This window comes from Erpetoichthys calabaricus, chromosome 10 (genome assembly GCF_900747795.2).
Source record: "Erpetoichthys calabaricus chromosome 10, fErpCal1.3, whole genome shotgun sequence".
Taxonomy (NCBI): Eukaryota; Metazoa; Chordata; class Cladistia; order Polypteriformes; family Polypteridae; genus Erpetoichthys; species Erpetoichthys calabaricus.
In genome coordinates, this window is record NC_041403.2 from 8,151,912 (window position 1) to 8,168,523 (window position 16,612).

At 45.3% G+C, this 16,612-nt stretch overlaps 1 protein-coding gene across 1 annotated transcript in view; it reads left to right on the forward strand.

Moving 5' to 3' along the window:
* LOC114658764 (riboflavin-binding protein-like) overlaps positions 1-16,612 on the forward strand; it is a 76,527-nt gene that overhangs the window by 21,075 nt on the left and 38,840 nt on the right. The window contains exons 2-3 of the mRNA XM_028810814.2: positions 5,810-5,967; positions 11,075-11,171. Of these exons, the coding sequence (XP_028666647.2) occupies positions 5,823-5,967; positions 11,075-11,171 (242 nt within the window). The 5' untranslated portion in view covers positions 5,810-5,822. The remainder of the gene's footprint in view (positions 1-5,809; positions 5,968-11,074; positions 11,172-16,612) is intronic.

Below are 16,612 nucleotides of genomic sequence, written 5' to 3' on the forward strand. Positions count from 1 at the left end.
TCGAACCCTTGTCAGCAGCCAACTCTGACCTCTTCTAAACTGTGCTGAGGGGGACATTTTAAGTCTCCTCCCAAGGATGATTTCTGGGTCAACACAGGAATCACATCTGAGACCATGCCTGACCACATGAAACTACAGGTGTGGCCAAAAGTTTAGAGAATGACCCAAGTGTTGGTTTTCACAAAGTTTGCTGCTTCAGTGTTTTTATCTCAGATGTTTCTCTGGTATACTGAAGTAGAATTACAAGCATTTCAGAAGTTTCAAAGGCTTTTATGGACAAGTTTATGAAGTTCATGCAGAGAGTGTCCATATTTGTAGTGTTGGCTTATTTTTCTTTTAAAGACCTTTTCAATTCACCTTGGTAGGCTGGCAATCAACTTCTTGGCCAAATCCTGACTGATGGCCATCGCCCATTCTTGCATAATCAGAATTGGTGGGTTTTTGTATGTCCACCCGCCTCTTGACCACAAGTTCTCAATGGGATTAAGGTCTGGGGAGTTTCCTGGCCATGGACCCAAAATTTTTTGTTCCCCAAGTCACTTAGTTGTCACTTGCTGTGCTCCATCATGCTGGAAAAGGCATTGTGGGTCACCAAACTGTTCTTGGATGGTTGGGAGAAGTTGCTCTCGGAGGATGTTTTGCTCCCATTCTTTAATCAGGGCTGTGTTCTTAGGCAAAATTGTGAGTGAGCCCACTGCCTTGGCTGAGAAGCAACCCCACACATAAATTGTCTCAGGATGCTTTACTGTTGGCATGACACAGGACTGATGGTAGTGCCGCTCTCCTTTTTTTTTTCTGGATGCCCCAAACAATCGGAAAGGGGATTCATCAGAGAAAATGACTTGACCCCAGCAGTCCTAAGCAGTCCAATCCCAGAATATCAGTCTGTCCCTGATTTTTTTCTTGGCTTCTTTGCTGCCCTTCTTGACACCCACCAGGCCATCCTCCAAAAGTCTTCGCCTCACTCACACCTGCCTGCTGCCATTCATTCCTGAGCAAGCTCTGCCCTGGTGGTGCCCACAGCTGAATCAACTTTAGAAGATGCTCCTGGCCCTTGCTGGACTTTCTTGGGCGCCCTGAAGCCTTCTTCACAACAGCAGTGGAAATGGATTTTTTGGGATGAAGTTCTTTTTCATGGCCAAGAGGGATTTTGCAATTAATTACAATTCATCTGATCACTCTTCATAACATTCTGGAGTATATGCAAATTGCCATCATAAAAACTGAGGAAGCATACTTTGTGAAAATTAATATTTGTGTCATTCTCAAAACTTTTGGCCATAACTGTACAAAGGCTATACTCCCCTTGACCCCCAGCATCTCCACCTAACCCTGCATAAACCTAAGCAGGATGAATAACTGCATGGGTAGAGTAAGAGATGGGCGGCAGCTCAACCCGGCCGGGACGACCCTGCAATGGAAGGATGGGGGAAGGCAAATTTTCAAGGACACTGCCTCCCTCAAAACACTAGATGGCACCTCCCCTGGAGTGTAGCGGTGCCCGCAGGGCATCCTGGGACTTGGAGTTCTCTATCTCAGCCCTGCTGGTGGGCTGCCAGGGGCTGCTGTGAAAGGACCTGGGGAGTCATGCTTCCCTTATAGCCCGGAAGTACTAGGAAGTCACGAGGACAGAAGCCCCAAAGCTGATTAAAGGACCGGGATTCTCCATCGGACCCGGAAGTGCAGGCTGGTCACGTGGGAGGAAGAACAGAAGCACTTCCGGGTCAAGGACTATTTAAAAGAGTGCTGGAAACCCAGCAAGCGAGCCGGAGTTGGGAGGTAGAAGACAGAACTTGCTGGGAGGTGTGGAGGAGAGATTTGCATTGATTATTGTTTATTTAATCATTTATGGTGCTGTGGTGCTTGAAAGGCACTATTTAAAGAAGAAAACTATTAAAAGTCTTCTTGGTGCTTTTACTTTGTGTCCTGAGCATCTCTCTGTTGGGGTTAAAGGGGCAACAGCGACCCCTAACGTTCACAGTACATACACCTAGCTAGAAAACGAGAAAGAAACCAGAAGATAAGACATTAACCATTAAACAAAGCAAAGTTTGAAACCAGGTATTCAGAACGAACTGCCAAGATGCCAAAAACGAAAACCCAAACTAGAGGTTGAAAAAAACATCAGCTACCCTCGATTGCCAGGAAACACTAAATAAAGAATCGTTCTCACTGACGTTCAAGAATTTACCCACAATCTCGGTGCCATAGTTGGTTACACTGGTCAACAAGCATTTTGCTACTGGGATTCTTTCACCTTTACTTTAACAAATTTCACTTGCTGACTCCAAATCTGAAAACCGTTTTTGTCCAGCATGTCCCATTTTTTAGTTCTGATGTTCCAGGTCTTGGACAACTAGGGTGACTGAACAGTAAAGGCGATGCGTTTCAGTATTTAAGAAATAAGTTTGGTCTTGAGAAAAGTGAAGCCAAAATGAAGGAAGGTGTTTTTGTTGGCCCTGAAATCCATGAACTGATGCTTGACGAGGAGTTCAAAAGGAAACTGAAGCCCACTGAATCAGCGCCATCATTCGTGCGGGTTGTCCAGAATTTTCTTGACAAGCACAGAGCAGAGAATTATACAGAGCTTGTGGAGAACCTGCTGTAAGTATATTAGCTTACGGGAGCCAGAATGTCACTGAAGATGCATTTGTTACATTCTCATCTCATCTTTTTTCCACCAAATCTAAGGGATGTCAGAGATGAGTATGGGGAAAGATTTCATCAAGATATAAAGGTGATGCAAAACTGATATCAGGAAAAATTCACTCCGAGCATGATGTGTGACTACTGTTGGGTCTTGCAAAGAGAGATGGATGTGCAGTACAAGCAAAAAAGTGAGGGCCTCCGACATTTTTATCCATCCATTCATTTTCCAACCTGCTGAATCCGAACACAGGGTCACGGGGGTCTGCTGGAGCCAATCCCAGCCAACACAGGGCACAAGGCAGGAACCAATCCCGGGCAGGGTGCCAACCCACTGCAGGACACACACACAACCACACACCAAGGACACACTAGGGCCAATTTAGAATCGCCAATCCACCTAACCTGCATGTCTTTGGACTGTGGGAGGAAACCCACGCAGAATCGGGGAGAACATGCAAACTCCACACACGGAGGATCCGGGAAGCGAACCCACCTTACTGCGAGGCAGCAGTGCTAGCACTGCACCACCGTGCCACCCCTCAGCAATAATGTGCAATAAATAAATAATATGCACAGAGTATTTTGCTTTGCACATTGACTTCACTCTCTCGCCCGATGTCGATGCCATTCTAGACGTTGTTTATTCTTCGCTACTCAAACACAGGCAGGGATACAACGTCAAGTCAATGAATCTACCAGTCCTTCTAGCTATGAGGGTCTACCAATAGCGTATCGCGTGTGAATTTTATCGACGTTTACAGCCTTCATAATCTTTTGTCCCTGGATGTCGACTTCAATTAACGTTCGTCCCTCAACTCTTTGTGTCGCCAAAAGTCGACATCTGCCCTAAAAGATGGACCTGAGCACAATAAAGGGTCTGAATACTTCCAATAATGAAAGATTTCAGTTTGAGATTTTTTAATAATTTTCAAACCTTTCTGAAAACGTGTTTTCAATTTGTCATTATGGGTTATTGAGTGTGGATTGATAGAAAATGATGACAAATGTATCCCTTTAATAATAATAATAATAATAATTCTTTGCATTTACAGGGCATCCGGAAAGTATTCACAGCACATAATAATAATAATTTTTTGCATTTATATAGCGCTTTTCTCACTACTCAAAGCGCTCAGCAATTGCAGGTTAAGGGCCCAACAGAGCAGAGTCCCTATTGGCATTGACGGGATTCGAACCGGCAACCTTCCGATTGCCAGTGCAGATCTCTAGCCTCAGAGCCACCACATCACTTTTTCCACATTTTGTTATGTTACAGCCTTATTCCAAAATGGATTAAATTCATTTTTTTCCTCAGAATTCTACACACAACACCCCATAATGACAACGTGAAAAAAGTTTACTTGAGGTTTTTGCAAATTTATTAAAAATAAAAAAATCGAGAAATCCCATGTACATAAGTATTCACAGCCTTTGCCATGAAGCTCAAAATTGAGCTCAGGTGCATCCTGTTTCTCCTGATCATCCTTGAGATGTTTCTGCAGCTTCATTGGAGTCCACCTGTGGTAAATTCAGTTGACTGGACCTGATTTGGAAAGGCACACACCTGTCTATAGAAGGTCCCACAGTTGACAGTTCATGTCAGAGCACAAACCAAGCATGAAGTCAAAGGAATTGTCTGTAGACCTCCGAGACAGGATTGTCTCGAGGCATAAATCTGGGGAAGGTTACAGAAAAATTTCTGCTGCTTTGAAGGTCCCAATGAGCACAGTGGCCTCCATCATCCGTAAGTGGAAGAAGTTCGAAACCACCAGGACTCTTCCTAGAGCTGGCCGGCCATCTAAACTGAGCGATCGGGGGAGAAGGGCCTTAGTCAGGGAGGTGACCAAGAACCCGATGGTCACTCTGTCAGAGCTCCAGAGGTCCTCTGTGGAGAGAGGAGAACCTTCCAGAAGGACAACCATCTCTGCAGCAAGCCACCAATCAGGCCTGTGTGGTACAGTGGCCAGACGGAAGCCACTCCTTAGTAAAAGGCACATGGCAGCCCGCCTGGAGTTTGCCAAAAGGCACCTGAAGGACTCTCAGACCATGAGAAAGAAAATTCTCTGGTCTGATGAGACAAAGATTGAACTCTTTGGTGTGAATGCCAGGCGTCACGTTTGGAGGAAACCTGGCACCATCCCTACAGTGAAGCATGGTGGTGGCAGCATCATGCTGTGGGGATGTTTTTCAGCGGCAGGGACTGGGAGACTAGTCAGGATAAAGGGAAAGATGACTGCAACAATGTACAGAGACATCCTGGATGAAAACCTGCTCCAGAGCGCTCTTGACCTCAGACTGGGACGACGGTTCATCTTTCAGCAGGACAACGACCCTAAGCACACAGCCAAGATATCAAAGGAGTGGCTTCAGGACAACTCTGTGAATGTCCTTGAGTGGCCCAGCCAGAGCCCAGACTTGAATCCGATTGAACATCTCTGGAGAGATCTTAAAATGGCTGTGCACCGACGCTTCCCATCCAACCTGATGGAGCTTGAGAGGTGCTGCAAAGAGGAATGGGCGAAACTGGCCAAGGATAGGTGTGCCAAGCTTGTGGCATCATATTCAACAAGACTTGAGGCTGGAATTGCTGCCAAAGGGGCATCGACAAAGTATTGAGCAAAGGCTGTGAATACTTATGGACATGGGATTTCTCAGTTTTTATATTTTTAATAAATTTGCAAAAACTTCAAGTAAACTTTTTCACGTTGTCATTATGGGGTGTTGTGTGTAGAATTCTGAGGAAAAAAATGAATTTAATCCATTTTGGAATAAGGCTGTAACATAACAAAATGTGGAAAAAGTGATGAAGCGCTGGGAATACTTTCCGGATGCACTGTATATAGCACTTTTCTCACTACTCACAGCGCTCAGCAATTGCAGGTTAAGGGCCTCAAGGGCCCAACAGAGCAGAGTCCCTATTGGCATTTACGAGATTCGAACCATTAAAATGAAACCCACAACACAATAAAGTGTGCAGAAAGTGAAGCGGTCTGAGTACGCACTGAATCCATTGTTGGGTGGTCCAGCACGGTAAGGTTAATGGAAGACAGCGTGTAAGGTTCTCTGTATAGAAGCTCAATCACAAGACTCTTTACAATTGTGATGAGATGACCAGCTTGCAGATTTCTTCACCTTGATTTCCCCGTTTGTCTCTTCACAGGACGTGACTGACCATGAGGCTGTTACTTGCTGCTCTGGGCCTGCTGGCCATTTTTTGTTCAGTTTCTTGCCACAAGGGAGCGTGTCTGGAGAGGATGGGCCATAAGAAGTCCCCCAGTGAAGAGCCAGACATGCCTGAATGCCAGCTCTACTCCAACGGTGAGTTGCTCTTTACCAGACCTATGGCATCAGATGCTGTGTTTTAGGCTTGAGACAGATGGGATGTTTGCTTTTTGGCACAATTTGATTTTTTGTTCAGTTTTTCTGTGAATTTAGAAGCCTTTGCGGGAGGTAAATATTGTCTGACCAAGTATCAGAAGTAAAAAAATCAGTTTTTGCATGGATGGAACTGCATAAGTCGTAATTGATCTGTGTGACTTAAACATTTCAGTATTGTACAGTACAGTACAATCCCTCTTAACTGGCCTTGCATTAACCGGCTGCCAGATTTAAATAAAATAAAATAAAATCCCGAGTTCTTCTTTATATTATATGTATGCACTTCCTTCTTTCCTGGAAGGTGAGAGGGCTCCTACGCTCAGAGTGATTTCCGTTTACGTATTCCTTTATGAATTTTCCACGGTGCCTTCTTCTTTCTACCTGGCGGCTCCCCTGCTTCTCCCATCGGGCTTTGCAACAGGAGAGTCGCCCTATCTGCAGGTGCAGCTGCCTTCCACACTGGTCCGGTAGCCCTCTGATCCCTGGCTACGTCAGGTTCTTTCCCCAGCGGCCAGGGCGCTCACGCTGGGGCTATACCAACCCAAAACCTCCACGACTGCCACTGCCTTTCGACGGCCAGTCGTCTTCAATACCAGTCACTCCAGCTCCGTGATCGCTCAGCTGGAGCAACCACTTTCTTCAGCCCCACCAAGTGTCGGCCAAACACTCATCTGCAGGGGTTCACCTCCCAGCTGCCTGCCTTTGCTCCATCGAATCTGCTCTTGCACACTTGCTCTCCTGCACCGGCTTTCCTCTATCTACTTCCTTCTCCATTAACCTCCCGTTCTTTCCTGTTCTTCCCCTAGCCGCCTCGCGCTTCTATTTATCACGGGAACATGGATCAGATGTGGCAATTAGCAGTTCCCAGGAACAATTACAGATGCGGACGACTCCTCAACTGTGCACTTAAGCTAGGATCGCCCGCATCACGAATTCCCCGGGAACCAATCGGCCACACATACTCGCTAAGCCGCAAGTGCGCTGATTATTTATTTAAAAGGTGGCCTTTTTGACTTGAGCTGTGGACCCGCAACACCACACTGTCCAGTCGTTGTACGAGAAAAAAACCTGTGTTCGAAATCGTGGATGAAGCCTTGTGGATATGGTTTCTTCAGGAACGTCGAAGAGGTACAGTACATACCTTAGAAATATTTTTCTACTTGAAAATAGGTATGCGTTGGATTAACTGGCCAAAATGGCAACCAGCCATGGGTCTAGTCCCGAGGTGGCCAGTTAAAAGGGATTGTACTGTATTGTCATTGATATGATTGGAGTTCAACAGCATAACATAAAAAGGGCTTGTGATCTTCAACATAAACCACAAAATCAGGCCCGATAAAGGCTCACCCCAAGGCAGCCTGATCTGCCAACTCCACATTCAGGCTTTGGGCCTGTCCAGACACCAAAAGTCTTTTATAATTCTGAAAAGCTTTAAAGTCTTATGGCACAGAAAATGCTTTACAAGATGGAGAATTGCAAAATCTTTTTATTACAAGGAATTCAAATGCAGAGTCTGTATAAAAATGAAAAATGTTTATTTAATGTAAATGCAAAAAGCAAAAGGGTAAGACAGGGCTCGACAAAAAGAAACAAAGAGCCACCAAATCCAAATACAAAGTCAAACTATCAAAATAGGAAGAAAAAAATAATAACAACACAATCCTCACAAGATAACACCAAGGAAATTCAATGAATCACAAAGAGACTCGCTTAGCGTTTAATAGTTAGGGGTTGTCCTTAGCAGTGGCCCCGCCCCTTGGGGGATTCATAAGAGAACACACTAAAGTACATAATGGTGCTGGTCATAAAATTAGAATATCATGACAAAGTTGATTTATTTCAGTAATTCCATTCAAAAAGTGAAACTTGTATATTAGATTCATTCATTACACACGGACTGATGTATTTCAAATGTTTATTTCTTTTAATGTTGATGATTATAACTGACAACTAATGAAAGTCCCAAATTCAGTATCTCGGAAAATTAGAATATCAATTAAGACCAATGCAAAAAAAGGATTTTTAGAAATGTTGGCCAACTGAAAGGTATGAACATGAAAAGTATGAGCATGTACAGCACTCAATATTTAGTTGGGGCTCCTTTGGCCTGGATTACTGCAGCAATGCGGCGTGGCATGGAGTCGATCAGTCTGTGGCACTGCTCAGGTGTTATGAGAGCCCATGTTGCTCTGATAGTGGCCTTCAGCTCTTCTGAATTGTTGGGTCTGGCGTATTGCATCTTCCTCTTCACAATACCCCATAGATTTTCTATGGAGTTAAGGTTGGGCGAGTTTGCTGGCCAATCAAGAACAGGGATACCATGGTCCTTAAACCAGGTACTGGTAGCTTTGGCACTGTGTGCAGGTGCCAGGTCCTGTCGGAAAATGAAATCTGCATCTCCATAAAGTTCGTCAGCAACAGGAAGCATGAAGTGCTCTAAAACTTCCTGGTAGATGGCTGCATTGACCTTGGACCTCAGAAAACACAATGGACCAACACCAGCAGATGACATGGCACCCCAAACCATCAGTGACTGTGGAAACTTTACACTGGACCTCACGCAACGTGGATTCTGTGCCTCTCCTCTCTTCCTCCAGACTCTGGGACCTTGATTTCCAAAGGAAATGCAAAATTTACTTTCATCAGAGAACATAACTTTGGACCACTCAGCAGCAGTCCAAAGGCGAGATGCTTCTGACGCTGTCTCTTGTTCAAGAGTGGCTTGACACAAGGAATGTGACAGCTGAAACCCATGTCTTGCATACGTCTGTGTGTGGTGGTTCTTGAAGCACTGACTCCAGCAGCAGTCCACTCTTTGTGAATCTCCCCCACATTTTTGTTTCACAATCCTCTCCAGAGTGCGGTTATCCCTATTGCTTGTCCACTTTTTTCTACCACATCTTGTCCTTCCCTTCGCCTCTCTATTAATGTGCTTGGACACAGAGCTCTGTGAACAGCCAGCCTCTTTAGCAATGACCTTTTGTGTCTCGCCCTCCTTGTGCAAGGTGTCAATGGTCGTCTTTTGGACAACTGTCAAGTCAGCAGTCTTCCCCATGATTGTGTAGCCTACAGAACTCGACTGAGAGACCAATTAAAGGCTTTTGCAGGTGTTTGGAGTTAATTAGCTGATTAGAGTGTGGCACCAGGTGTCTTCAATATTGAACCTTTTCATAATATTCTAATTTTCCAAGATACTGAATTTAGGACTTTCATTAGTTGTCAGTTATAATCATCAACATTAAAAGAAATAAACATTTGAAATACATCAGTCTGTGTGTAATGAATGAATCTAATATACAAGTTTCACTTTTTGAATGGAATTACTGAAATAAATCAACTTTGTCATGATATTCTAATTTTATGACTAGCACCTATAGATATAAAAACAGATTAATGAAAAAAAAGTATACATTAGCATAAGGATGTTCATAAGAAATGTGCTGATCTACTTAGTGAGGTTGAAGTATGTAACAAACACAAATAGTTAAGTCAGCTATTTCAACTAATACAATACAATTTATTGACACGTATTTTTAGGAAGTCACTGCACACTGGAGAGATTCTGAAGGACTGGAAAATGGCAAATATCATCCCATTATATAAAAAGGGTGACCGGGCAGATCCAAGCAACTATAGGCCAGAAAGCTTAACATCGGAAAATTAATGGAAGGAATTATTAAGGATGAGATTGAGCAACACGTGGCAAGGACAGGAGTTATTAGGAACAGTCAGTGTGGGCTCAGAAGAGGGAGGTCGTGTTTTATTAACAGGCTGGAATTCTATGAGGAAGAAACAAAAGGATATGATCAAAGTGGAACATATGATATTATTTATCTGGACTTTCAGAAAGCATTTGATGAGGTGCCACATGAGAAGATGGGCATCAAACTAAAAGAAGTGGGAGTTCAGGGTGATGTTTGCAGATGGGTGCAGAATTAGCTCAGACACAGGAAGCAGAGGATGATGGTGTGAAGAACCTGTTCAGAATTGGCTGATGTTAAGAATGGTGACCTGCAGGGGGCAGTGCGGGGGCTACTGCTGTTTTTAATATCTATACATGATTTAGATAGGAATATAAATAACATGCTGGTTAAGTCTGCAACTCTGTGACTCTCTCACTCTGAGTTGGCACAGTATCTACCATCCCATATGATATTGACCAGGACTGGTCTCTTCACTGGAACCTGATGTATTTTTAGGCACATGATGTCCAACCTTATGGTGTGCTGGACTGACTAGATGAGTGAAACTGCCCAGCACCCATCAGTTTCATTTTTAGATGGCTGTTATCCATTGATAATTGCTACTCAAATTGCATAAGACTCTTCACTCTCCGGGGTACTTTGTCACTTCAGTTGTCCTTGTCCTAGGACTTAATTGAAGCCACCTGAGATCCAACACAGTGTAAAATGACACTAAGAACACAGATAAAGAGTTGGGGTGTCACATTGGTAACCCCATATAATTTGACAGTTTTTGAGTAGATGAAACATACAGTTAGTTGCTGGGATGTCTTGAGTCCAAACAGAATGGAAGTAGGTAAGTGGTTTGCTGGTGTATGAAGAAAGATGGTAGGAAGGAGTGGACCCAGGAGGTCGGACACAACAGATGGCATCAGTAATGGTAGGGTCATCAATCACTTGGTCTGAAGAGGGAGAAATAGAGAAAGGATCAGAGAACAGTGCCAACCCCTGGCTCGGTGGGTAATTATATTAACTAGATCCCTTAAGCTGTCTCCCATTTGCACACACATGACAACAGCAAACACCATTTTGGCTTTCAGGTATCTGAATGCTATGCTGGGCAGGTCTTCCCTCTAATGTCTTCTCAACCACTTGAATGCCCATGGAACTTTCACTCACCCCACATACACGTCTTTAGGAAAACATGGAGTGTCCTAAATTAGATTGATGAGTGAAGCAGCTCTGGACGGTCTTCTCTGTGTTTTCTCTTATGGGCTACAAGATCCATGTCTTTATCTGGTCTTCAAGTGTACTGAAACATTTAACAAAATTGTTAAGTAATCCATATTCTTCTCTTCCTACAGCCTCCTGCTGCTACCGGAATTTCACAGAACAGCTACAGTCACCAGTGTCAAAGGTGGACAACATGTTTTGGGACAAATGTGGAAACATCAGCCACAGGTGAGAGGAAATGCCTTGCAATGTCACAGCTGTCCATACTTCTCTGATGACCTGAACTGGTTAACATCCCAATAATCATGAATTATATTGCATCATGCTATAGTGAATACTATGTAATGGGGGCTGACTAAAGACCTCCAGTGGCAGACCCCATGATGGAGTCCTAACACTGGGAGCTGTTGAAAATGTGCCATCCAGGGGGTCCCTAGGATTAAAATGTTGGGGCAGTGGATAAACATATGAGTGCATGTAAAGGCAGACGTGGATGCTGGAGAAAAACAAAGAGGAAAGAAACAAATAATTTCTGTTATTCTATTAGCAAATCTAATCTCTGTTTTGCTTCAAAGAAAGAGAGATGTGGTGCTGATATGTTAATGATGGGTTCATACAGGGCTTTGATGGGTGGGGTTGATAGAAAAAAGAGGTGGTATAAAGAAAGGAGGAGGATAAGCATGTTATGTGCTGTTCAGTTGTGGATGTTGACTAAAGGAAGTTAAACCGTACAGCAGATGTACTTTAGACCCATTCCCTGAGCATAAATAAATAAATAAAGTGTAGCTTCATTTCGTACAGCTTCTGTAGCCGAGGATCGGACCGCCAAGGTCCCCGCCTTCGGCCACCACCCAACTCACACTGCACCCGACCTCCTTGGACCCTCCCATAGGTGGTGAGCCCATGGGAAGGGGAACCCACATTGCCTCTTCTGGCTGTGTCTGGCCAAGCCCCATGGGTGCAAGCCTGGCCACCAGGCGCTCGCCATCGAGCCCCACCTCCAGGCCTGGCTCCAGAGGGGGGCCCCGGTGACCCGCGTCCGGGCAAGGGAAAACGTCGTCCAAAATTTTTCTTCATCATAGGAGGTTGTTTTGAACCGCACTTTGTCTCATCCCTCACCTAGGACCAGTATGCCTTGGGTGGCCCTACCAGGGGCATAAAGCCCCGGACAACAGAGCTCCTAGAATCACTGGGACATGCAAACCCCTCCACCACGATAAGGTGGCGGTTCGAGGAGGGGGTTCCTGTGGGGGGTGCTCCGAGAGTATGGGGTACCGGACCACCTGATAAGAGCTGTTCGGTCCCTGTACGATCGGTGCCAGAGCTTGGTCCGCATTGCTGGCAGTAAGTCAAACCCGTTTCCAGTGAGAGTTGGACTCCGCCAGGGCTGCCCTTTGTCACAGATTCTGTTCATAACTTGTATGGACAGAATTTCTAGGCGCAGCCAGGGTGTTGAGGGGGTCCGGTTTGGTGGACTCAGGATTGGGTTACTGCTTTTTGCAGATGATGTTGTCCTGTTTGCTTCATCAGGCCGTGATCTTCAGCTCTCTCTGGATCGGTTCGCAGCCGAGTGTGAAGCGGCTGGGATGGGAATCAGCACCTCCAAATCCGAGACCATGGTCCTCAGCCGGAAAAGGGTGGAGTGCCCTCTCAGGGTTGGGAGCGAGATCCTGCCTCAAGTGGAGAAGTTCAAGTATCTCGGGGTCTTATTCACGAGTGAGGGAAGAATAGAGCGTGAGATCAACAGGCGGATCGGTGCGGCGTCCGCAGTGATGCGGGCTCTGCATCAGTCTGTCGTGGTGAAAAAGGAGCTGAGCCGCAAGGCAAAGCTCTCAATTTACCAGTCGATCTACGCTCCTACCCTCACCTATGGTCATGAGCTATGGGTAGTGACCGAAAGAACGAGATCGCAAATACAAGCAGCTGAAATGAGTTTCCTCCGCAGGGTGTTTGGGCTCTCCCTTAAAGATAGGGTGAGAAGCTCAGTTGTCCAGGAGGGGCTCAGAGTAAAGCCGCTGATCCTCCGCATCGAGAGGAGTCAGATGAGGTGGCTCGGGCATCTGATCAGGATGCCTCCTGGACGCCTCCCTGGTGAGGTGTTCCGGGCATGTCTAACCGGGAGGAGGCCCCGGGGAAGACCCAGGACACGCTGGAGGGACTATGTCTCCCAGCTGGCCTGGGAACGCCTCGGGATTCTCCCGGAAGAGCTAGAAGAAGTGGCCGGGGAGAGGGAAGTCTGGGCATCTCTGCTCAAGCTGCTGCCCCCGCGACCCGACCTCAGATAAGTGGAAGAGGATGGATGGATGGTAGCTTCATTTCACTAATAAAGCCTAATGCCATTAATTAACAAGTCTATTACTTTAATGATGGGTGGCACAGTGGTAGCGCTGCTGCCTCGTGGTAAGGGGACTTGGGTTTGCTTCCTGGGTTCTCCCCGTTTCTGTGTGGGTTTCCTCCCACAATCCAAAGTCATGCAGGTTAGGTGCACTGGCGGTCCTAAATTGCCCCTGGTGTGTGCTTGGTGTGTGGGTGTGTCCTGCAGTGGGTTGGCGCCCTGCCCAGGGTTTGTTTCCTGCCTTGCGCCCTGTGTTGGCTGGGATTGGCTCCTGCAGACCCCTGTGACCCTGTAGTTAGGATATAGCGGGTTGGAAAATGGATGGATGGATTACTTCAATAACAAATAATAGTTTACTATTTGTCCATTTGTACTGTTGTAGAATTCTCCTTTAATCTCATTACACTGGGAATGTGTTTTACCAGCTGGAGTGACGTTGTAACGGCTGACCCCCTTTACCCAGGTCAGCAACTGCACTACCAAGACTATTGCCTTGGCTAACCTGAGGATTCTCAAGCTAATAACAAGTTGTAGTCCTTACAAATAGTCCTTTTCCCCCCCAAATGACGAAATAACAAGCATTACAAGTCAGCGATGTAAAATCAAGTAAAAATATATTGACAGTGGATCAATCTGTATATACACACATGAGGGCTGACAAATACACAATACTATATATGTGCACACAATTCACCACTATTCCAAAGACACCAGTGAATAATGATATATATATTATTTATACTGTATGAACACACTGTGGTATATGGCTGGCCGTTCATTCCGGCCAATACCCCCAGATGGAGCCCTCCCAACATGGAGGTGCCCCGAATTCCAGCAGGGCATCGTGGACCTTGGAGTTTTTCTTCGCAGCCCTGCTGGATACCGTGGGGGCCGCCAGGGGGCGCTGCAGGGAGGCCCAGAAACTTGTACTTTCCATATAGCCCGGAAGCACTTCCCAATCACGGGAACGGAAGAGATGATATACTTCCGGGCTGAAGAAAAGAAGAGTTTTGATCTGACCCGGAAGTGCTAAGAATCACATGGACTGGGGGGATCAGAAGCACTTCCGGGTCATGGACTATAAAAGGACTCAGGGGAAATCCCAGCAGTGAGCCGAGTTGGGAGGAAGGGTGACTGAGCTGCTGGGAGTGGAGGATTATTGTATTTGTGATTATTATTGTGATTTATTTGAATATAGTGGAGGTGGAGGTGCTTGTGCACATTATTATAATTAATAAAGTCAACATTTGGACTTTTCTGCGGTGGGTTGGCACCCGGCCCTGGATTGGTTCCTGCCTTGTGCCCTATGTTGGCTGGGATTAGCTCCAGTAGACCCCCGTGACCCTGTGTTCGGATTCAGCGGGTTGGAAAATGGACTTTTATCTGGTGTCTGAGGGTTCAAGGGGACGACTGCGCCCCCAATCTGTCACAACACGAATATACAATAATAATATGTATAAAAACCCTCCCTTGCCCCTAACCAATAAATGAATAAACACAGAACACAAGCACAAACACAGATTAATGATAAACGGCAGTTGGAATGTATGTGACAAATGAGTCCAAAGCTAATAAAGTCCGTCGATAATTGAATATTGGCTGAAGTGATATTTTGCTTCTTCCTGAAAAATACAAAACAACCTTACCGTGTAAGTCCTCAGCAATGGCTGATGGGAATCCATACCCCGGGGTTTCTCTAGAAAAGCAAGCAGTGGAATTGCACGATGAACGGAAGTGATGAGTTGGAAAATGAATGCGTAAAGTGGCTCCTTTCTTCTCCCGATCTCTTTTCTCTCTCCTCGCCTCTCCCTTCTTTTCCGCTCCTCTCATTTATAAACTGAATGTCCCGGATGTAATTGGTTGAGTAAACAGGAAATTCCATCTCGGGGTTGCGGTCTCCCTTCATCGTCTTTCCCCGTTTGACTTACGGGGACAACATTTACTTACACACACATACATGATAGTAAACGGGATGACGAAAACAAAATGCAACTCAGCACAGACACAAAAAAAAAACCTATTATTATGTAGCCCCGCTACAATGTTTTGAATTGAAGACCCGCCTCTCCCCATCATTCATTGGTCAAGAGTGCTGTCTTCAATTCAAAACATCACTCATGTGAGTCTTTGATCTTACCATTTACATACCAGCTAATACAAAGTATCTATCTAACAACATTCTATCAAAAAAGACATTTCGTTTCTCACATTTTGAGGTAGCGACTGTATAAAAGACGTGGATTATGCAATTCGAGTAACGTGAGATTTTTTTTTCTTTTTTACATTGACGTTTTTCACAGTGTTTGCTATTGTCCAGCATTGGTCACCTATTGATCTTGTTATATGAAAATCCCTCTTATGTAATTTCTCCAAGAAAGCATGGGATTAAACATTTTTTCTCAGCCACCACTTCAAAGTACGTGGAGTAAGTAAGTAACATATGTAAGTGATTAGAGACACCACAATAAAGAGCTGGGGGCACCACGATCCCATATAAATGGAATACAGTAAAATAAAGAAAACAAGCATTAACTGCAAAATGACATCTTTTCAGACAGGAGTTCCTAAATGAACTGATTTCAAAATAGTCAGACTTCTGGTCATGTGTCCTTTGGACAGGAAGAGGCGGGTCCAGGTGGATGGACACCAGAAGTGATGTCAGAGATATTACAGCTGTCAATTATCCAGTCTGCAGAGGAGGAAGAAAAAAAGGCATCTGAAAACAGCGCCAATCCTAGGAGCGGTGGGTAATCACAGTCACCAGAGCCCTTAAGTTGTCCCCCATGCGCACTCGCATGACACATATAAACAAATCATTTTTGGGTGGAGTATTTCTTCAAGAAACATGAGGAAGGCATAAAAATAACTTACCTCCATCAAAACAAAGTAAAAAATAGTAGCATAATAGAAATCAGTCAGGCAGTCATTTCCCAACCCGCTATATCCTAACTACAAGGTCACGGGGGTCTGCTGGAGCCAATCCCAGCCAGCACCGGGCGCAAGGCAGGAACAAATCCCAGGCAGGGCGCCAGCCCACTGCAGGGCACACACTAGGGACAATTTAGAATCACCAATGCACCTAACCTGCATGTCTTTGGACTGTGGGAGGAAACCCACGCAGACACGGGGAGAACATGCAAACTCTACGCAGGGAGGACCTGGGAAGCGAACCTCAGGTCTCCTTACTGAGAGGCAGCAGCGCTACCACTGCTTTCATAATAGAAATCAGCACCATAAAAAACACCATTGGGAACCTATGTACTTTATTCTTTCAGGTCCCACATCAATAACATCTCCCGGTCTGCATATTTCCACCTGCGTCACATTAATCGTA